At 48.3% G+C, this 22,733-nt stretch overlaps 1 protein-coding gene across 1 annotated transcript; it reads right to left on the bottom strand.

Moving 5' to 3' along the window:
• Positions 1-16,755: 16,755 nt before the first annotated feature.
• On the bottom strand, positions 16,756-18,811 carry LOC147971658 (uncharacterized). Its single transcript, XM_087524060.1, has 4 exons — positions 18,647-18,811; positions 17,965-18,566; positions 17,383-17,896; positions 16,756-17,073 (listed from the first exon to the last, which is right to left on the bottom strand). The coding sequence occupies exons 1-4, from the start codon at positions 18,809-18,811 to the stop codon at positions 16,756-16,758; spliced, it is 1,599 nt and encodes a 532-aa protein (XP_087380186.1).
• Between the last annotated feature and the right edge of the window lie 3,922 nt (positions 18,812-22,733).

Genomic DNA, 22,733 nt, shown 5'->3' on the forward strand with positions numbered 1-22,733 from the left:
AGAGGAACACTTAGTGTGCTATCAAACGTCACAACATAACTTGGTTATTATAAAGATGCTCTACAGGTGTCTCCGGTGGTGTTTGTTGAGTTGGCATAGATCGAGATTAGGATTTGTCACTCCGATTGTCGGAGAGGTATCTCTGGGCCCTCTCGGTAATGCACATCACTATAAGACTTGCAAGCAATGTGACTAATGAGTTAGTTGCGGGATGATGCATTACGGAACGAGTAAAGAGACTTGCCGGTAACGAGATTGAACTAGGTATGGTGATACCGACGATCGAATCTCGGGCAACTAACATACCGATGACAAAGGGAACAACGTATGTTGTTGTGCGGTTTGACCGATAAAGATCTTGGTAGAATATGTAGGAGCCAATATGAGCATCCATGTTCCGCCATTGGTTATTGACTGGAGATGTGTCTCGGTCATGTCTACATAGTTCTCGAACTCGTAGGGTCCGCACGCTTAACGTTCGATGACAATTTGTATTAGGAGTTATGTGATTTGATGATCGAAGTTTGTTTGGAGTCCCGGATGAGATCACGGACGTGACTGTCACATCCCTAGTTCTGGTATGACCTAGACTAGCTAGTCATGTGTGCATCATTTTTAAATTTCATTTAAATATAAAATGGGGATTTGTGAAACCCTCAGAAATCATTTCAAGAAATAACCCAGATAAAAATTACTTCAATTTGGCCAGAGGTAAAATTCCAACCAATAATTTTGGGAGCTCAGAAGTATTTATTTTTGACCATTTGAGTTAATCCAGTAAATATTTGCATAGGATATATATATATATGTTATATATATATATTATATATGTGCAATAATTCTGATTTTTACTGTGGGGCTTTGGAATAATCCAATTAGTTCCTACAATAATTTTCAGAAGAAAATAACTTGGTTTAGTATTTTACTAAATCAGAAACAAATGTCAGAAAAATAGAAAGAAACAAAAATGGAAAAACTTACCTGGCGCTTACCTACAGCCATCTGGCGCCTTAGCTGGCCCAGCACTGTGCGGCCTAGCTGGACCAGCCCACCAGCGCCGTCGTCCTCCTGGCGCCAGTTGATGTCTACTACACAACCTTCTTCTTGTAGACGTTGTTGAGCCTCCAAGTGCATAGGTTTGTAGGACAGTAGCAAATTTCCCTCAAGTGGATGACCCAAGATTTATCAATCCATAGGAGGCGTAGGATGAAGATGGTCTCTCTCAAGCAACCCTGCAACCAAATAACAAAGAGTCTCTTGTGTGTCCAACACACCCAATACGATGGTAAATTGTATAGGTGCACTAGTTCGGCGAAGAGATGGTGATACAAGTGGTATATGGATAGTAGATAAAGGTTTTTGTAATCTGAAAATATAAAAACAGCAAGGTAACTAATAATAAAAGTGAGTGTAAACGGTATTGCAATGCTAGGAAACAAGGCCTAGGGTTCATACTTTCGCTAGTGCAAGTCCTCTCAACAATAATCACATAATTGGATCACATAACTATCCCTCAACATGCAACAAAGAGTCACTCCAAAGTCACTAATAGCGGAGAACGAACAAAGAGATTATGGTAGGGTACGAAACCACCTCAAAGTTATTCTTTCCAATCAATCCGTTGGGTTATTCCTATAAGTGTCACAAACAGCCCTAGAGTTCGTACTAGAATAACACCTTAAGACACAAATCAACCAAAACCCTAATGTCACCTAGATACTCCAATGTCACCTCAAGTATCTGTGGGTATGATTATACGATATGCGTCACACAATCTCAGATTCATCTATTCAACCAACACAAAGGACCTCAAAGAGTGCCCCAAAGTTTCTACCGGAGAATCACGACGAAAACATATGCCAACCCCTATGCATAGGTTCATGGGCAGAACCCGCAAGTTGATCACCAAAACATACATCAAGTGAATCACGTGATATCCCATTGTCACCACAGATATCCACGGCAAGACATACATCAAGTGTTCTCAAATATTTAAAGACTCAATCCGATAATATAACTTCAAAGGGGAAACTCAATCCATTACAAGAGAGTAGAGGGGGGGGAAGAAACATCATAGGATCCAAATATAATAGCAAAGCTCGCGATACATCAAGATCGTATCACCTCAAGAACATGAGAGAGAGAGATCAAACACATAGCGACTGGTACATACCCTCCGCCCCGAGGGAGAACTACTCCCTCCTCATCATGGAGAGCACTGGGATGATGAAGATGGCCACCGGAGAGGGATTGCCCCTCCGGCAGGGTGCCAGAACGGGTCTAGATTGGCTTTCGGTGGCTATGGAGGCTTCTGGCAGCGGAACTCCCGATCTATTGTGCTCACGGGTGGTTTTAGGGTATATGGAGATATATAGGCGGAAGAAGTATGTCAGGGGGGCCACGATGGGCTCACGAGGGTGGAGGGCGTGCCCAGGGGGGTGGGCGTGCCCCCCTGCCTCGTGGCCTCCTTGCAGGTCCCCCGACGTGCACTCCAAGTCTTCTAGGCTTCTTTCCTTCCAAAAATGAGTTTCGTGAAGTTTCAGGTCAATTGGACTCCGTTTGATTTTCCTTTTCTTTGAAACCCTAAATCAGGGTAAAAATAGGAACTGGCACTAGGCTCTTGGTTAATAGGTTAGTCCCAAAAATGATATAAAAGTGTATAATAAAGCCCATAAACATTCAAAACAGTAAATAATATAGCATGGAGCAATCAAAAATTATAGATACGTTGGAGACGTATCACCAGTCGACCAGGCGCGTGGCCGGCGCACGCGCATGGCCGTGCCGCCACACCACCTGCCTGCCTTGCCTCCCCCTCATCGCCTGGATGCCCCACGCGATGCCACGCGCCGCCCCGCACCTCTCTCACTCTCTCCTGTGGTCATCCCCTCCTCTGCCGCTCTCTCTCTCACCCGCCCGAGCACCACCGTCGCCGCCGCTCGCCGTTGTCGCGCCCACCGCCACGGCCTCACCTCTCCGACAAGATCAGAAGCTTACTCATGTATTCCTCGTCCTCTCCGTCGAGCCACGTCCCCCAGCAGGCCCTGGAGCGCCTCCATCATCTTCGTCTTCATCTCCGGCTGCCGTGGATGCCCATCGCTGCCCTGTCGACCTCAGTGCGTCCCCGAGCTCGCCGTCAATCCCACCGAGATCGTTGTGAGCTTCTGCCCCGTTCTCCTCTCTCCGTTTAGCCGTTCGCGCGTCGTAGCCCCGTCTGCCACCCTGACTGTCGAACCTCGCCGCCATTCATGTCGCCGCCGTCGTCCTGGCCACCGCAGCTCGCGCACGCGCATGCCAACACGCTCAGCAGCCCCCCAGCAAGCCCATGCCGCCAACCGCATCCCATGCCGTGCACCGCAGCGATGCACGCACACTTAGCCGTGCTCCGGTCGCCGCCCTGAGCTCTGCTCCGGCAAGCTCCGACCACCCCACGGTCTCCCGCGTGACCCACTGGACGCGCGCGAGCCTGTGCTTCGTGTAGGTGGTCTCTGCCGCCCGAATGGTCGCCGGAGGGCGATTTCCATGCCCCTGCGCCGCGTTCAGCCTCGCCGATGGTTAAACACCGGCTGGGTTGACCGGTTTGACCTCCCCGGCCCGTCAGGTGGGCCCTGTGGATCAGGTGATTAGCTTAGGGCTAATCATCGTTTAGCTAATTCCCCCCTGACACTGACATGTGGGTCCTGCCCAGCTAATTTGTAGTTAGGTTAGTATTACTGTTAACTAGCCATGTTAGTTAATTGTGACACTGACGTGTGGACCCCACACGTCAGGTTTGACCTGGTCAGCACCATTGACCTGCTGACATAGGCATGACGCAATGCTGACGCAGTTATTCTTTTTTTGGTATTAAAACAAATCAGGAAATTCCAGAAAATGATATAAACTTCAAAAATTCATAGAAATTCAACCTTAGCTCAGATTGAAATAATTTATATATGAAAAATTATCAGAAAAATGCAATCTATCCATCTTTACCTTTTTCATGCATGACAGACGAACTTATACCTACTGTATAAGTGAAAACACATAAAGGGCATTTAAAATGCTTAAGTTTTTGGTTGCATTTGAATCCTTGATTCCAGTGAGCTCCATTGAACTTGTTGCTGGTTGCATTAGCACAAACAACATCACATCTACACGCCATGTTCATGCATCATATTGTTGCATATGCTTGTGTATTGATTGTCGACACCGTTCCTTCTCGATAGGTCCTGCTCCGGAGAGTGTTCGAGAGCACCTGTCAGAGGAGCAGTGCCCCTCAGTTGATCCACCAGGAAAGCAAAACCCCCTTGTTCATTCTGATACAATCCCACTCTCTCGCTCCTGCTCTCTTTTATTACATTAGGACAACAACGATTCAACTACTACTTTATGTTGCGGTAGTTGAGCCCATTCCTCTGCATGACCTATCATTGCCATAGTAAAATAGTTGAAACGCACTTGCATGTGTAGGAGTTGATTGAGCCATGTTGTGTTCCTACCATGCCATGCCTGCTATTGCTTAGAGTATGTCAGGTCTGATTCACTAGGAATGGATTGGAGTGTTATGATATGTTCTGATGCTGAGAGTTAAGTGTGTGAACATGATTTGAAGGGTACCCATCATTTCGGTATCAAGGGAAAGTTGTCTCCTCGTTACATTGGTCCTTTTCGCATTCTCGCTAAACGAGGAGAGGTTGCCTACCAGTTGGAACTACCCCCACATTTTTCTCGAGTTCATGATGTCTTCCACGTCTCTCAACTCAGGCGTTGCTTTTCGGATCCCATCCGCGGACTGGACCTCGAAACGCTTGATCTCCAATATAACCTCACTTATCGAGAGTATCCGGTTCGCATTCTTGATCAAGCAGAGCGTGTCACTCGACGTCATAACATCAAGTTTCTCAAGGTTCAGTGGTCTCATCATTCTGAGAGAGAAGCTACTTGGGAACAGAAGATCGTCTTCGACTTGAGTACCCCACTTTCTTTCCGCCGACTCCTGAATCTCGGGACGAGATTCTTTCGAGTGGGGGTGAGTTGTCACATCCCTAGTTCTGGTATGACCTAGACTAGCTAGTCATGTGTGCATCATGTTTAAATTTCATTTAAATCTGAAATGGGGATTTGTGAAACCCTCAGAAATCATTTATGGAAATAACCCAGATAAGAAGTGCTTCAATTTTGGCCCAAGAAAATGTTCCCATTTTTCTCTAAAAATATTGGCCAGAGGTAAAATTCCAACCAATATTTTTGGGAGCACAGAAGTATTTATTTTTGGCCATTTGTGTTAATCCAGTAAATATTTGCATAGGATATATATATGTCCGATAAGTCTGATTTTTACTGTGGGGATTTGGAATAATCCAATTAGTTCCTACAAGAATTTTCAGAAGAAAATAACCTGGTTTAGTATTTTACAAAATCAGAAACAAATGTCAGAAAAATAGAAAGAAACAAAAATGGAAAAACTTAACTGGCACTTACCTGCAGCCATCTGGCGATTTAGCTGGCCCAACACTGTGCGGCCCAGCTCGACCAGCCCACCAGCGCCGTCGTCCTCCTGGCGCCAGTCGGCTAGGTGAGTGGCCGGCTCGCGCGCACGGCTGTGCCGCCACGCCACCTGTCTGGCTGGCCTCCCCCTCATCGTCTGGATGCCCCACGCGACGCCATGCGCTGCCCCGCACCTCTCTCACTCTCTCCCGTAGTCATCCCCTCCTCTGCCGCTCTCACTCTCTTACCCGCCCGAGCGCCACCATTGCCGCACCCACCGCCACGGCCTCGCCTCTCCGACAAGCTCAGAAGCTTCGCCGTGTCTTCCTCGTCCTCTCCGTCGAGCCACGCGCCCCAGGAGGCCTTGGAGCGCCTCCATCGCCGTCGTCTTCATCTCCGGCCGCTGTGGATCCCCATCGCCGCCCCGTCGACCTCAGCGTGTCCCCGACCTCGCCGTCAAGCCCACCGAGATCGTTGTGAGCTTCTGCCTCATTCCCCTCTCTCCGTTTAGACATTCACGCGCCGTAGCCCCATCTGCCGCCATGGCCGTCGCACCTCTCCACCGTTCATGTCGCCGCCGTCGTCCTAGCCACCGCAGCTCGCGCCCGCACACGCCAACACGCTCAGCCGCCCCCCAGCAAGCCCACACCGCCAACCGCATCCCATGTCGTGCACCGCAGCGATGCGCACACACTTGGCCATGCTCCGGCCGCCACCGTGAGCTCTGCTCCAACGAGCTCCGACCACCCCACGGTCTCCCGCGTGACCCACTGGATGCGCGCGAGCCTGGGCTTCGTGTAGGTGGTCTACGCCGCCCGAATGGCTGCTGGAGGGCGATTTCCGTGCCCCTCCGCCGCGTTCGGCCTCGCCGGCAGTTAAACGCCAGCGGGTTTGACCAGTTTGACCTCGCCGGCCCATCAGGTGGGCATCGTGGGTCAGGTGATTAGCTTAGGGCTAATCACCGTTTAGTTAATTCCCCCTGACACTAACATGTGGGTCCTGCCCAGCTAATTTGTAGTTAGGTTAGTATTACTGTTAGCTAACCCTGTTAGTTAATTATGACACTGACGTGTGGACCCCACACGTCAGGTTTGACCTGGTCAGCGCCGTTGACCTGATGGCACAGTTAATTTTTTCTAGTATTAAAACAAATCAGGAAATTCCAGAAAATGATATAAACTTCAAAAATTCATAGAAATTCAATTGTAGTTCAGATTGAAATAATTTCAATATGAAAAAATTTCAGAAAAATGCAATCTATCCATCTGTACCTTTTTCATGCATGACAAACCAACTTATACCTACTGTATAAGTGAAAACACATAAAGGGCATTTAAAATGCTTAAGTTTGGGGTTGCATTTGAATCCTTGATTCAAATGAGCTCCATTGAACTTGTTGCTGGTTGCATTAGCACAAACCACATCACATCTACATGCCATATTCATGCATCATATTGTTGCATATGCTTGTGTATTGATTGCCGACACCGTTCCTTCTCGATAGGACCTGCTCCGGAGAGTGGTCGAGAGCACCTGTCAGAGGAGTAGTGCCCCTCTGTTGATCCACCAGGCAAGCAAAACCCCCTTGTTCATTCCGATACAATCCCACTCTCTCGCTCCTGCTCTCTTTTATTGCATTAGGACAACAACGATTCAACTGCTACTTTATGCTGCGATAGTTGAACCCATTCCTCTGCATGACCTGTCATTGCCACAGTAAATAGTTCAAACCCACTAGCATGTGTAGGACTTGATTGAGCCATGTTGTGTTCCTACCATGCCATTCTTGCTATTGCTTAGAGTATGTTAGGTCTGATTCATTGGGAATGGATTGGAGTGTTATGACATGTTCTGATGTTGAGAGTTAAGTGTGTGAACACGATTTGGTAAAGGTAGCGATGAGAGGCCATGTAGGAGTACATGGTGGGTTGCCTCACTGGAACCGTCCCTAAGAACTGAGTCCTGTGTATGTTGTCCAATGACTAGCTACTACCACACATTGGGTTCTGGTAACTCGACCCCACATGACTTATTAACCAACTTGATATTTGTCCAGGAGTTGCAACTAGTTTCTGGTGTTTATAGGTAGTGCTTTTTTTCTACCAAGTGGTACCCGGCAGGGTGGACTTGGGACAGACTAGGCACCATGGCCCGGTGTACCAAGTGGCACCCGTTTGGTGGCTTGGGAACCCTGCACACATCGTTTGGGGCTGTGAGCGAAACCCCGGCCAGATCTCCTTGCGGATGGAACCCGGATAGGCGATAGACCTGGACTAGAGTTTTGCGTGGTTAGTCAGGTTGTGGCCAACACCCTCGCCAGGCTTCTGCTTGAAGGTTGCCGACATACATGACGTGTACATGGTGGTAAGTGGTGAGAGCGTGTGTGAAGAAGTACACCCCTTGTTGAGGATATAACCACTAAGGGTAAACCGCCTAGGAGGGGCCGATTCACCTTCACCTATACTGAAGCTCAAGGAAACCCAGAAGATAGCACTTTACGGATGAGGCTTAGAGGCCCAGAGCCCGCAGGCGATTTAGGGCCCATGGTAGTAAACCGCTATGAGTGTATAAACTTGCATTGTAAGATAGGAAAGAGGAGACCGAGGCGGACACTTGTATGAGCCAGCCTCGGGACTCTGTAGACCGGTCGGGGTCCTCCTGAGTATATAAAGGGGTGAACCGGTGGCGGTTCAAGGACAAACAACAACTCGAGAGCCAGACAAAGCGGATTCGCTCCCTGGCCTTCGAACCCCTAGCAATACCAATCACAACAAGACGTAGGCTTTTACCTTCATTGAAGGGGCCGAACTAGTATAAAATCCCGTGTCCCCTTGTCTGGTTTAACCCCTTTAAGCTAACCCATTGCGATGGCTCCACGACTAAGTCCTTTCACGAGGACATCTGTCATGACAAACCCACGACAGTTGGCGCCCACCGTGGGGCTATCGCACAGTGGTTTTGAGTTCTTGAAGGGCAGCTTCGATGGACTCAAGGGATACACTGTGGGCCGGATGACGAAGAGTCACCGCGGAAAGATCTACATCGATAATGCAGGATGGGGTCCCGAGGCCGATTCAATCCAATACGGGTACCGGGTCCCCTTTGGTGGGATTCACGTCTTCATCGGCAAGATCGGCGAACCGGCCCCCGAGCCGGACATCTGCACCGACATCATCGAAACGGCTCGGCGTGCAAGTTCTTTGCTGGTTCAGCCCGAGGCAAGGCATGTTTTCGTAGGTGTCGTCCATGGATCAGGGTACAAGGATGGACCGGTCTCCGATGGAGAAACCGTAGTCTGCTCTGATGACGAGTCTTCTGGAGAAACCGAATCGCTTTACCAGTTGCAGGACGACCGGATTGAGGGAGGATCCGAGGGCAAAAGTATTCCGGATTCCCCCGGTCTGCCAAACCGGGCCGCCATCTTCATGACCGGCACACGATCGGCGCCTCATTCATCTACCACCGCAGCAATGCTCTCCGGTTCAACGACGGCCACACCGGCAGGGGCAGGAAGCTCGGCGCCACCTCCGGCCCAAGTCTTATCTGATTTGTTCGACGCTCTCGCGGCATTGATGTCCGCGGAGGTAGACGCAGTAGCCAGGGATCAACATGATGCGGGGGTTCTAAAAGTGAAAGATCAGATAGCCCAGGCTAAAGCGGACCTGGCAGCAGAGAACGCTAGGATGGCTATGGAGTGGGCCGAGTTGGAAGCACAGGCTTACCGGATTAGACTGTATCAGAATGCTTCGGACAAAGTCATGATAAGAAGGTACCAATCACGTCTCCCGTCAGTTTATGAGCCGCGAAATCTTTTCAACACGCCAGGTGCAGGAGCTGGAAACCAACCCACGCTAAACCGGGCGGGGGCGCCGGGAGCAGGAGCGCCGGTTCAGCCGCGCACGATGGACCTGCCTCGCTAGAATAACGTTGTACCATCAACGCCGCCCGGGCATTATTCCAACCCGTTGGACAACATTGTGGCCGCCGCTTCGCGTCTGGCGGTCCTCCCAACTGACGGCGAGTCACCAGTTGCAGTGGACGCGCGTCGGGCCAGGGATCTCCTTCAGACAGCACTAAATCAACAGCAAGCATATTCACACAGCCGTGAGAGGATTCATTCCACTCCCCGTCCAAGCCGGAGTTATAGCAGACACGTGGAAGACGAACCGGCCGTGTCCAGTAGTGCACGCCACTGAAATTCGCCACGAGGGAACAACCCGGCCGGGGGAGGTGCTAATGCGCAAGATGTTGTGGACCATGGCCGCGCATGTCGAGAGGCCTAGTTGACAGCTCGACACGAAGCATGACAGCATACTCCGGTTCACCCCACTGCCTCCGTGGAGCCAGGGGCGATATTCAGTTCCTTAGGGGTACCGTGTTTAACTCCCGCATTGCGTAATGTGCGACTACCCAAGGATTTCAAGGGACCTCGTAAGGTACCAAATTACACCGCCGATTTGCAGCCAGAGGCGTGGGTGGAGAGCTATGAGATGACAATGGAGATGTTAGATGTGGATGAGGCGGTGTGTGCTAAATATTTCACCATGATGTTGGAAGGAACAGCTCGCACTTGGTTGAAGAGCTTGCCGACCAACTCTATTGGATCATGGGCCGAACTGAAGCACCGGTTTATCCAGAACTTCAAGGATACATGTAAGCAGCCAATGTCAATTGTAGATCTGGCCGCTTGTGTCCAAGAGGAAGGAGAGTCCACGACCCATTGGGTCAAACGGGTCTCGGCGATTTTGCATTCATCAGATCATATCAATGCAGACACCACAATGTTAACGTTAGAGGGCAATTGTCGTTTCAAACCGTTGAAACAGAAGTTGGGAAGGCTCAAACGTCACTGCAATGCCATGTCAACACTCATGGCCGCTTTGGTTAAATATGCCGATTCAGATAACACCAAGGATCCGGATTCAGAGGAGGACAAACTGGAGAAGGGAAAGAAGAACGGCGGTGCAAAAGGGCAGCACCACAACCAAGTAGGCCATGGGAATAATGGTAAGCGCAAAGCGGATAGTTTAGACTTTGTGGCTAACACAAATATGCAGCGTCGCAAAGGTAAACCGCCCCAGCGCGGTGGAGGGATGAATCTGGAGCGTTTGTTAAACCAGCCCTGCCCGAGCATGGAACCAAGGAGGCCCCTTCCACACATCTTTGGAAGGATTGTCACATAATGAGGGAGTTCAAAAACTCTGATCTATACCGGTACGATCAGGGTCCGCCGGGCGGTTCAGGTCCAGGTTTCCATGGGGGCGGCGATTCAAGCTCTGGATTTCAGAATAACCAGGGCCATTAGAACAACCATGGTAATAACCAGCAGAATAACCAAGGGAATCAGCAATAGTCAGGTTACCAAAGTCACCCCAAGCAGTTGAACAGCGGACAGTATCATGTGTTCACTACTAGCCTGTGCAAGCAGGATCGGAAGCTTCACAAGATGGCAGTTAATACTGTTGAACCGGCCGTGCCACGTTATCTATGATGGTCGGAGCAGCCCAATGTGTGGAGCAGAGAGGATCACTCGCCCCGGGTTGACAATCCGGGTCAACTAGCCTTGGTGGTGGCACCTCAGGTGGGGGGCTATAAGTTTACCAAAGTTCTGATGGATGGAGGGAGCAGTATCAACATCCTGTATTATGAGACTTTCCGTCACATGGGGTTGACAGATAAGAATCTTAAACCGTCAAACACTGTTTTTCATGGTGTAGTACTAGGTAAATCGGCATACCCTGTTGGAAAGATCGCTTTGGAAGTCGTGTTTGGAGATGAGCATGATTCCAGGTCTGAAACATTGACCTTTGAGGTGGTGAAAATCCAGAGCCCATATCACGCGCTATTTGGACGGCCGGCTTACGCGAAATTCATGGTGAGACCCTGTTATGTCTATTTACAGCTCAAAATGCCGGGTTATAAGGGGACGATCACAGTACATGGAAGTCGAAAGATTGCTTTGGATTGCGAGGAAGGTGAAGCGGCCTATGCTGAATCGGTCTGTGCTACAGAGGAGCTGAAGTTCTATAAGGACAATGTTGATCCGGCGGACATGACCCCTCTGAAGAAGCCCACAACTGAGCATGACCCGGCCCTAACGTTCAAACCGGCTAATGAGACTAAACTCATTGACTTCGTCCCTGGTGATTCATCCAAGCATTTTAGTATCAGTGCCAATCTGGATCCGAAATAGGAAAGCGCGCTCATCGAGTTCATCCGTGAGAACCGGGATATCTTTGCATGGAAGCCTTCTGACATGCCAGGTGTACCAAGGGAACTCGCTGAGCACACTCTCAATATTGATCCTAAGTTTAAACTGGTCAAGCAGTTCCTTTGCCGTTTTAACGAAGAAAGACGCAAGGCCATTGGTGAAGAGGTAGCCCGGCTATTGGCAGCTGGGTTTATCGTCGAAGTGTTTCATCCCGAGTGGTTGGCTAATCCGGTGCTTGTCCTTAAGAAAAATGGCACTTGGCGTATGTGTGTGGACTACACTGATTTGAACAAGGCCTACCCAGCAGATCCTTTCGCTCTCCCGCGTATTGATCAGATCATTGATGCGACAGTGGGTTGTGAGCGCCCGAGTTTCCTGGATGCTTATTCAGGTTATCATCGGATTAAAATGGCAGTTAAGGACCGGCAGAAGACAGCCTTCATCACGCCCTTTGGAGCCTTCTGCTATGTTTCTATGCCCTTTGGGCTCAAGAGTGCCCAAGCAACCTACCAGCGTTGTGTGCAAAATTGTCTTCACAAGCAGATCGGGTGTAATGTTCATTCCTATGTGGATGATATTGTGGTGAAGTCCAGGAAGCAGGAAACCTTGATAGATGATCTCAAGGAGACGTTCGACAATCTTCGGGTTTACAAAATGATGCTCAACCCAGACAAATGCGTTTTTGGTGTTCCGGCAGGCAAGCTCTTGGGCTTTCTTGTGTCCAACAGAGGTATTGAGGCCAATCCGGAAAAAATCAAAGCGATCACATCCTTGGCTAAACTGGCGTGTATCAATGATGTTCAGCGTCTGGCGGGCTGGATTGCAGCCCTCAGCCGGTTTATCAGCCGTTTGGGAGAGAAGGCGATTCCCCTGTATCAGATGTTGAAGAAGACAGATAAATTCGTCTGGAGTAACGCCGCCAATGCGGCATTTGGGGATTTGAAGCGGCAGCTGGCTGAACCGCCAGTCCTTGTTGCTCCGGTTGATAATGAGCCTCTATTGTTGTATGTGGCTGCCAATGCCAGAGCGGTCAGTGTGGCGATTGTGGTTGAGCGTAAGGAGGCTGGAAAAGAATATACGGTTCAACGACCAGTTTATTATATCAGTAAGGTACTGATTGAATCAAAGCGAAGATATCCGCATTGGCAGAAGCTAGTGTATGGAGTTTTTATGGCAAGTAGGAAGCTCAAGCAATACTTTCAAGGCCATCCTATCACAGTGGTTAGTTCTGCTCCTTTGGGCGATATAATCCAGAATAGAGAAGCAACTGGCAGGGTTGCGAAGTGTGAAATTGAGCTTGGTCCCCATGGTTTGAAGTATACGCCCCGAATAGCCATCAAATCTCAGGCGCTTGTTGACTTCATCAATGATTGGACCGAGTTACAGGCACCAGAGGACAAACCGGATAATACATACTGGACCATTCACTTTGATGGGTCCAGGCAGTTGGAAGGCTCGGGGGTTGGGGTTGTCCTCACTTCCCCTCGAGGTGATAAGATTTGTTATGTTCTCCGCTTAATGTTTCCTTGTACAAACAATGCAGCAGAGTATGAGGCCTTACTCCACGGCCTTTGTGTGGCTAAGGAAATGAACTTAAGCCGGGTTCGATGCTTTGGAGATTCTGATCTGGTGGCTCAACAAGTTTCTGGTACTTGGGATTCTAAGGACCCACTCATGGCGGCTTATAGGTGCGAGGTGGATATTGTAGTAGGTCACTTTAAGGGTTATCAGGTGGAACACATCGACCGGCGCAAGAATGAAGCAGCAGATGCTCTAAGCCGGCTGGGATCTCAGCGTAAACTGGTACCACCCAATACCTTTCTAGATATCTTGCATAACCCGTTTGTAAAGTTGCCTACAAAGGAGGATTTAGCTGTTCCTGATCTGGAGGCCCAGTTGGTAGCTGCTTTACATGCCACTCCGGATTGGACGGTTCCATATTTGGCGTATCTGAACCGGGGCGAATTACCAGATGACGAGCTTTTCGCCAGATAGATAGTCCGGCGGTCCAAGCCTATGGTTGTTCACAATGGCGAGTTACACCGTTCTAGCGTTTCAGGCGTATTCCAATGTTGTGTTTCTCTTGAAGAAGGACAAGAGATTCTACGTGAAATCCATGAAGCGGATTGCGGTCACCATGCCGGTTCAAAATCCTTGGTGGCTAAAGCTTTCCGACATGGGTTCTACTGGTTGACAGCTCATTCTGATGCGGAAGACTTGGTAAAGCGGTGTGACGCTTATCAGAAATGTTCACGTCGAGCTCATGTTCCGGCTCAAGAGTTACGCATGATTCCCATCACTTGGCCGTTTGCTACTTGGGGGCTTGATATGGTTGGACCCTTTAAGCGCTCCAAGGACAAGAAGACCCACCTGCTGGTGGCGGTTGACAAGTTCACCAAATGGGTTGAAGCTAGCCTATCAGTAAATGTGATGCTGCCACGCGGCGGTTCAATTTCTCAAAAAGATTATTTTCCGTTTTGGCTTTCCACACAGCATCATCACAGATAATGGTACAAACCTTTCTAAAGGTGAGATGGAGGAGTTTTGCCAACGAGAGCACATCCGACTTGATGTAGCGTCCGTGGCTCACCCCTAGTCTAATGGTCAAGCTGAGAGGGCGAATCAAGAGATCCTGAAGGGTATCAAGCCTTGGCTTATGGTCCCTTTGAAGTGGAGGCCGGGTTGTTGGGTGGAATAATTACCATCTGTGTTATGGAGTATAAATACCACCCCAAACCGATCTACGGGTTATACACCTTTTTTCATTGTTTACGGGGTTGAGGCTGTCCTCCCAAGTGATATTCATCACGACTCGCCCCGGGTTGCGAATTATGTTGAAGCGGACAACAAGCAAGCACGCCAAGAGGCGCTAGACCTGTTAGATGAGAAACGGGACATGGCTTTGGCTCGGTCGGCGGTTTATCAACAAGACCTGCAGCGTTATCACAGCCGCCGGGTTAAGACAAGAACCTTTCAAGAAGGCGATTTGGTACTTCGGCTCATTCAAGACCAGACTGATATGCACAAGTTATCCCCACCTAGGGAAGGGCCCTTTGTGGTCAGCAAAGATCTGCACAACGGATCATACTACCTCATTGACGTTCGAGAAGACTCACGTAGCTTTGAGGAGGAGACCCGGCGGCCATGGAACATAGCTCTCCTACGGCCTTATTACACTTGAAGCCACAGGCTTTTCTTATGTACATATTTCAACAATGTATATATTATGATCAATATAATAAACCGGCATCCTTGCTATTAAGCAGGGTCTTCGCCGTTTTTCTTCAAATATCTGTTAACTTGGGGGGCTTCGGCTAATAAAGCGAAGTACTACCTGTTAACCCGGCTACCATGCCACCACCTAGCTTGGGAGCTTCACACCCAAGGGGCCAAAGAGAGTTTGATTGCTCAAAGCACGACTCAAACATAGGCACCCATTGAGCACAGCTCACAAAGTTACTTGGGGGCTCTTTGTGTCAAATACCAAAGAGTTTGAAAGGACCCTTGTAGCCGGGTATCGACCCACGGCTTGGAAGCTTGGTGTATTCACCTAAAACCCCGGGTTAACCTGCCTTCATCAAGTAAGCCACTCCTATCCAGGTAATCCTGGCACGACCCGTCAAACGTTTGACAGTTACTCTCATTGAGACCCTGAAGTTGTCAAAGTTAAAACGATGATTGGTTAGTTGGAGGGCCATCTTAAAAGGCTTTGTTAAAATGGTTTAACTCAGTGGCCTGGCAGCCCATGAAAAGCCTCGATTTGGGCCTGGCAGCCCTTGAAAAGCCTTGACCATGGTTTTTTTTGTTTGCTTCTTGCCAAGTTTTTGTTTTTTCGTAAGGTTTATGTTAAACCAGTGTTTCTTAACCTGGTATGGCTTACGGATCTTCTGTTAAAGCATACAATTAAAGGTAACCCGGCATCCTTCAAACCGGTCTGGCTTTGACACCTTGTCTCCAGCAATCGTCCGGTGTTCATCACAACCCGGTTCTATATCATATATACCAGCATGGCATGGTGGAAGTTGGGTTTTCACCCTTCTTAAAATCACAATTGGTAAACCAACAGCAATGTTTCGTATCACAGGTATGATTTATTATTGCTGCAACCATAGTTGCTTACCAAGTTGTGTTGGGTATTTTGACCCGGCCGGTGGTAAACCGCCCGGACAGATTTTTCTTATGCAGACACAGGGATTGCATAATATTGTGAAAATACATAAGCCAGTACTGAAATTATGATGACGGATCAACGCAAAGTGTGTCCCAGTGCACGATGGCAACGGATTAAAGTATTTTCACTAGCCTATTACAAGGCGCTTGAAGGCCCAAAGTATGGTGTTTCCAACAGAACAAAGTTTATGGAGCATCACTCTGATTGCCGGATCAAGCCTCATTACCATGTTGATGTGAAGTTGATGGGTCATTTGGCGTCGGATCAGCCTCCTCCTCCCCACCTAGCGGCTGGAATTTTGTGGTGGTCCAGTCAATCTGGGTTAAGTCCTGAAAGATAGCTTCTTCACTTATAAGTTCCGACAGATCAATGTCAGGGGCATAAGTGTGCTTACGGATTGGCGGAATAAGATTTTGCGCTTCCGGCATGACAGCATTAACCCGTTTGTTGTTGGCATCATAATAAGACCGGTGAACAGTCAAGTTAGCATCTTCTACCAGCTGACTCGCCAGAGGACATTTCCCTTGTAACTTTTTTAAGGGCTTCATCATCAAAATCTTCCCCGTTTTCTTGTGTGCTTGGAAAGCCTTTGGCGAGATCAACCGGATCCAAGTCGGCTATCCACGCTTTGGCTCGGGTGAGTGCCAACAAAGCGCCAACCCTGGCAGCGGATCGCTTTACCTCTTCTATCTGTGCTGGTGCCATGGATAGCCTTGCCAGAGTGTCCTTGATCAGTGTTGGGGCCGGATTGTCGTAGGATGTTGCGCAGATAACCTGTTGGGCACCGGCGTATAGTTGTTCAAGCAGAGTATATGCTGCTTTCAGCTTCATCCGTACATCTGAGCCTAGATGAGTAATGCGGCTACCTACAACGGTTTAAGAATTTCATATTTCAACCGGCACCTTACAAGATGGATATTTCAGATGCCTTGCTAGGAGTATTACCAAATACCGCGGAGCTCATGGCGTTCACTTGACGCTTCAACCCAGAAAGCTCTTCTGCCACCGGTTTAAGAGCGGACTCGGCGTCTTCAGCCCGTTTCAGCAATATATCCTTCTCAGTGTCCCAATTGGCACGTTCAGTCTTGAATTGTTCCTTAAGTTGTTCCATGGAAGTTAAAGCGGCTCGAAGCTCATCTTTGGCCTTAGAAGATTCTTCTTGATAGGATTTGATGCTCTCTTGAAGATCAGCAATTTGCGTGCGTTGATGGTTTATATCAGCCTGCCACAATCAGAGGAGCATATCAATATTTTAACAAAAGTCCCAAGCATACAACTGGTTCTACACTTGGAACTTGGGGGCTAATGCGGATTGCTTCTTTCCTACTGCTTGTTCAAAGTCCCGAGGATTAATACAAGTTTCAATCCTGGCACTTGGGGGCTAATGTATATTTGTTCAAGTACTTAAAAGTCAACAAAGTGCAGTATGGATGGTCAAAAGTCCCAGTTTGTCTTTACAAGCTAAACCGGCCCTTGGGGGCTACAAGATACAAGGCAGTGAAAATACAAAGATAAGGATGAAAATGTTCACCTCATAGCGTTCCTTCATCAGATTTACCAAATCAGCTTCATTATCTCGGCTTGTATAAAGCCGGTTCAAGAATCCGGAATGAAGATCCTGGGCAGAAAGATTAGCATATTTTGACAAATCAGCTTCCATCTTCCCCTTTCCCATAGAAGTAAACTCATCCTTGGCGGTATGTTTTGCCAAGATAACTGGATTGCCCGGAGCGGTATAAGCAGTGCCAGTAACAATAACGTCATCATCTTTGGCTGGGTTAGGAGTGGTAGCAGGGCTTGGCGGATTAGCAGTTGAGCTTAGTGGATCAACAACCGGACTTGAAGGTGTAGCATGTGGACTTGAGGTACCCTCATGTGTGGCCGGATCAGCTTCCGGCAGATCAGCGTTGGTAGCTGGCTCCAGCGGGATAGAATCATCCATGATATTATCAAGATTTTTATCAGGATTTTCAGGAGTTTCCTCTGGTTCAACTTCGCCGGTAGGGGCACTGGTCTTAGCCTTCTTACTCAGACGAGCTTTGGCACTAATATTAAAACAAGGATTAGCATGATTAACCGAATTATGAAGGAGAATGGAGGGCTGCATGCTTACCCAGGGACGGTTTTCAGTGGAGGCAGCTGAGTGGTTGATGAACCGCCAGACGAATTAGAAGACACCTGGTAATTTGAATCAGATGGATTGAGAGGGCATCGGAAGAAACCTTTCAAAGGATAAAGTTTTTCAGGAGAACAAGCAACCTCTGGATGACATTTCCGGTTTGGTGTATGAGGTAAAACGGAAGAAGTGACATGTTGACCATTGTGCCGGGTTGTGCGACGCCCTTCGGTTTGTTGTGTCTTCAAAGAAAGTTTTTGATCCAAATGAGCAAGAGGGTCAGAGCATTTCACTTTCTGAACTGCACGGCGAAATCGTTGAACCGGCACAAGTTCTGAGTCAGAAAGACAAATTACCTCAACATGATCTGCATGGCTGGCCTCCGCATCATCCTGGGAGTAACCATTATCAGTAAAATATATGAAATAGAAGTCAAGGGAGTCAAATTTTAGCTCTTTAGCCGAGTCACCGACATCCTCTGGCGGTTCCAAAGACTCAATAGTTTTCTTTTTGGCAGCTCTCTTGATGACCTTGGTCTTAACACGAGGAGCCTTAGCCGCTTTGTCTTGAGATTTCCTTTTCCAGAAGAAGCTACTGGCCTGCGAGATTGCACAAAGGGTTATTATACCAGTGTTAAAGGGGAGAAGGATCAGGAAAAGTACAAGGTTAAAGTTTTTACTACTGGCGGTTTGTTGGAGGCATAAAAAGGGCGCAGACCAGTTTGAGTACATACGACGAGCGGTTCGTCAAGTATTTTCTTTACACTTTCAGTGACTTCATCATCAGTCAGTTCTATTTCATTAAACCGTTGTGGATCATTGGTGTTGCCGGTATATTCAAACATCAATCCGGGGCGGCGTCTTAAAGGTAGAATGCACCATGAAGTCCAACAGCGGACGAGATCAACACCAGTTAAACCGTTGGCAAGGAAAGCCCAGAGTTTGGCGAGTTGAGGTGCATAGGCTTGTCGATCTTTGGCAGACAATCTCTGAGGTAAAGGGTGGCTATTGCTGAGCCGGTGCAGATGGTAGCCCGGCAAAGGATTCTCTTCAGCAGGGGCAGTATTCCGACAGTAGAACCAAGTTTGGTTCCAGTCTTTTGGATGGCTGTGAAGTTTGGCGTGAGAAGATTCAACCTCTTTCCTCTTTTGGACCGACACACCACCAAGTTCAGTATTGGGTCCGTCAGAAAATTTAGTCCGGCGGTTTAAGTGGAAGAGATCTTGAAAGAGATCGACAGTTGGTTCTTGTTGCAGGTAAACCTCGCAGAATACTTGGAAATCGCATATGTTGGACACAGAATTTGGTCCAATATCTTGAGGATGGAGTTGGAAGCTGGCAAGAACATCCCGGAAATTTTTTGATCCGGGAGGACTGAAACCTCGAGCTAAATGTTGCATGAACACAATCACTTCTCCAACTTGAGGCTCAGGAGGGCACTCAGGGCCAGGAACTCGCCAATGGAGGACATTTTTTGAAGCTAAAGCGCCTGTGGTGACATATCCATTGATTTGCGTTTCTGTGATCCGAGATGGAACCCAGTTGCAAGCAGCAAATTGCTTCGTCATCTTACAAAGTCTGTAAAAGGAAAATGGACGGTTTACGATTGATGGTTCATGTGTGTTTGTCAATGTTAAACCGGCAATTCAAGGTGTACATATGAAGTGAACCAGACATTGCTATTCAAGTCTAGATGGTGGTTTAAGAGAGGGCTAATGACATATGACGGATTATCAATTACTAAAGGTTAAACCGCCCTTGGGAGGCAGAACCCAATCTAAAAATCTGCTAGGTGTTGCAGAAACAAGTTTCACAAGATGGTGATATAATTTTGGATCTACCGTTGTTCAAAAAACCAATTTTTCTGAGCCCTACAATGGTGTTAAACAGAACAGAGAAGGTTCAGATAAGGATCTATACAGGAACAGTAAGATGTTGTAGTACGGCAGAGTAAAGCTACAGATCCAGCCGCAAGGGGAAACTATCAGGCCTAGCTAGATTCAGTAAGATGCTAAAGGAAAAGCAGAAAAAGTACTGATGAACACTAATGAACACCGAAGAAATTTCGAAACCCTAATGTAGATCTAACAAGTAAAGGAAAGGAGTATTTACCAGGGACACGCAGCGGCGGAGTATCTCAAGAGATCTGGTACGAACAGGGTGATGCAGCGGCCTAGTTGGTGCAGACTGGAAGATCGACGACGGAAGCGGCAAAAGAGGATGCAGCTGTCGCCTCAATCTTCAGGAATTAATTAAAGAGAAGGGAATCTTCATAAATCTTTTTATACAGGGATGACGTCACAATGATTTACTACAGTGACAGAAGATGACGTCATGGCGGTTCACCAAAGTTCACAGGGAGAAGACAATATGGCGGTTTACGAGAATTGTCAGAAATTCAAGTAGTTTTTCTAAGGATTTAAGATTGACATGAACAGGTTCAAATCAATCTGGGGCCTAATGTTGACGATATAACCACTAAGGGTAAACTGCCCAGGAGGGGCCGGTTCACCTTCACCTATACTGAAGCTCAAGGAAACCTAGAAGATGGCGCTTTACGGATGAGGCTTAGAGGCCCAGAGCCCGCAGGCGATTTAGGGCCCATGGTAGTAAACCGCTATGATTGTATAAACTTGCATTGTAAGATAGGAAAGAGGAGACCGAGGTGGACACTTGTATGAGCCAGCATCGGGACTCTATAGACCGGCCGGGGTCCTCCTGAGTATATAAAGGGGTGACCCGGCGGCGGTTCAAGGATAGACAACAACTCGAGAGCCAGACAAAGTGGATTCGCTCCCTGGCCTTCGAACCCCTAGCAATAGCAATCACAACTAGACGTAGGCTTTTACCTTCATCGAAGGGGCCGAACTAGTATAAAATCACGTGTCCCCTTGTCCGGTTTAACCCCTTTAAGCTAACCCGTTGCGATGGCTCCACGACTAAGTCCTTTCACGAGGACATCTGCCGTGACAAACTCATGACACCCCTGCAGGTTTAACATGATCTATTCGAATAGCCGGGTCCATGGTTATGGACTTCTTGGATGCTTACGTGGTACATAGACAACTTAAAGTGGATACTCTAAAATGTTCAAGACAAGTGTGAGTGCTATGGATGGCCTTCTCATAGGGAGATAGGAATGAATCCATAGTAGTGTATTGATGTGGTGATTAGTGGACTCGTGTCCGCTTTCCTACCTCAAGAACTTACTCGTAGTCGTAGAACAGGATAGCCACTAAGTCAAAGCTGGCTTGCTGCAACTAAACCCCACATTGCATTTTTGATACTAATGCGTGTATCATAGGATCTTATGTAAGTCTTGCTGAGTACCTTTGTACTCATGTTTGCTTTATTTATGTTTTGTAGAGGAGACCTTGGTCCCACTAGTAGTTCGTCATGGACTTCGACGAGTAGCTTGTTACCTCAGCTATGATCTTGTACCCTTGGGAGGGTCTTGTAGATAGTCGAGTTTCTCAGCCTTTTCCATTTGTAGTTGTTTGTACTCAGACATGTTTATGCTTCCGCTTGTTGCTTGTATGCTCTGTTTGTTGGGTCATGAGACCCATGTTTGTAATACTTGGCTCCACGGAGCCTAATGAATAAATACTTTGAGTCATAGAGTTATGTTGTGATGCCATGCTGTATTTACACATATCGAGCATATTGTGTGTATGATTGAAATGCTTGGTATGCGTGGGATCCGACAACCTAGTTGTCTATCCTTGGTAGCCTCTCTTATGGGGAAATGTAGTCTAGTGCTTCCACTGAGCCATGGTAGTCTTCTACAGCCCGGTTTATCGGAGTCCTGTTAGCCCAGTTGCTACTGCTCTGGAACACTTAGACTGGCCGGCATGTGTCCTTCTTTGATCTTGTGTCTGTCCCTTCTGGGAAATGTCACGCGGTGTCTTTCGGAGTCCTGTTAGCCTGCTACAGCCCGAATTCCCGGAGTCCTGCTAGACCAGTTGCTACAAGACGAATTCACTCGCTGAAAATCGACACGTTCGTTGATGGGTCATGTATGCCTGTCCATGTAAGTTAGTGCCACTTTGGGTTCATGACAAGTCATGTCGGCCCGGGTTCTCTGTCATATGGATGCTAGCGACACTATCATATACATGAGCCGAAAGGCGCAAACGGTCCCGGGCCAGGTAAGGTGGCACCCGTGGGAATACCGTGCGTGAGGCCGCAAAGTGATATGATGTGTTACATGATAGATCAATGTGACTTAGGATCGGGGTCATAACAGTGACGAGGAGTCTCGAAATGGTTGAGACGTAAAGATCGATATATTGGAAGGCTATATTCGGACATCGGAAAGGTTCTGAGTGGTTCGGATATTTTTCAGAGTACCGGAGGGTTACGGGAATTCGTCAGGGGAAGTATTAGGCCTTCATGGGCCTAGTAGTGGAAGAGAGGAGGCAGGCCAAGGTGGGCCGTGCGCCGCCCCTAGCCCAAACCGAATTGGACTAGGGGGGGCGGCCCCCCTTTCCTTCTCTTCTTTCTCTCCTTCTTTTCTCTCCTACTTGGACTAGGAAAGGGGGAAACCTACTCCTACTAGGAGTAGGAATCCCCCCTGAGGGCACGCCCCTTGTGGCCGGCCCTCCTCCTCCTCCCCTCCTTTATATACAGGGGAGGGGGCACCCCATAGACACACAAGTTGATTCTTAGCCATGTCCGGTGCCCCCCTCCACATATTTCCACCTCGGTCATATTGTCGCAGTGCTTAGGCGAAGCCCTACGTCGGTAACTTCATCATCACCGTCAACA

Source organism: Triticum urartu, chromosome 5A, assembly GCF_056163025.1.
Source record: "Triticum urartu cultivar PI428250 chromosome 5A, HENAU_Tu73, whole genome shotgun sequence".
In the NCBI taxonomy this organism is placed as follows: Eukaryota; Viridiplantae; Streptophyta; class Magnoliopsida; order Poales; family Poaceae; genus Triticum; species Triticum urartu.

What these genes read in the sequence shown, in the direction of transcription:
- LOC147971658 (XM_087524060.1), bottom strand. Translation starts at nt 18,811, where the DNA reads ATGTTTGAATATACCGGCAACACCAATGATCCACAACGGTTTAATGAA. An exon ending in CCTCCAACAAACCGCCAGTA is followed by an intron (nt 18,567 to 18,646) that starts GTAAAAACTTTA and finishes GCAATCTCGCAG; the next exon opens with GCCAGTAGCTTCTTCTGGAA. An exon ending in TGATGAAGGAACGCTATGAG is followed by an intron (nt 17,074 to 17,382) that starts GTGAACATTTTC and finishes TGATTGTGGCAG; the next exon opens with GCTGATATAAACCATCAACG.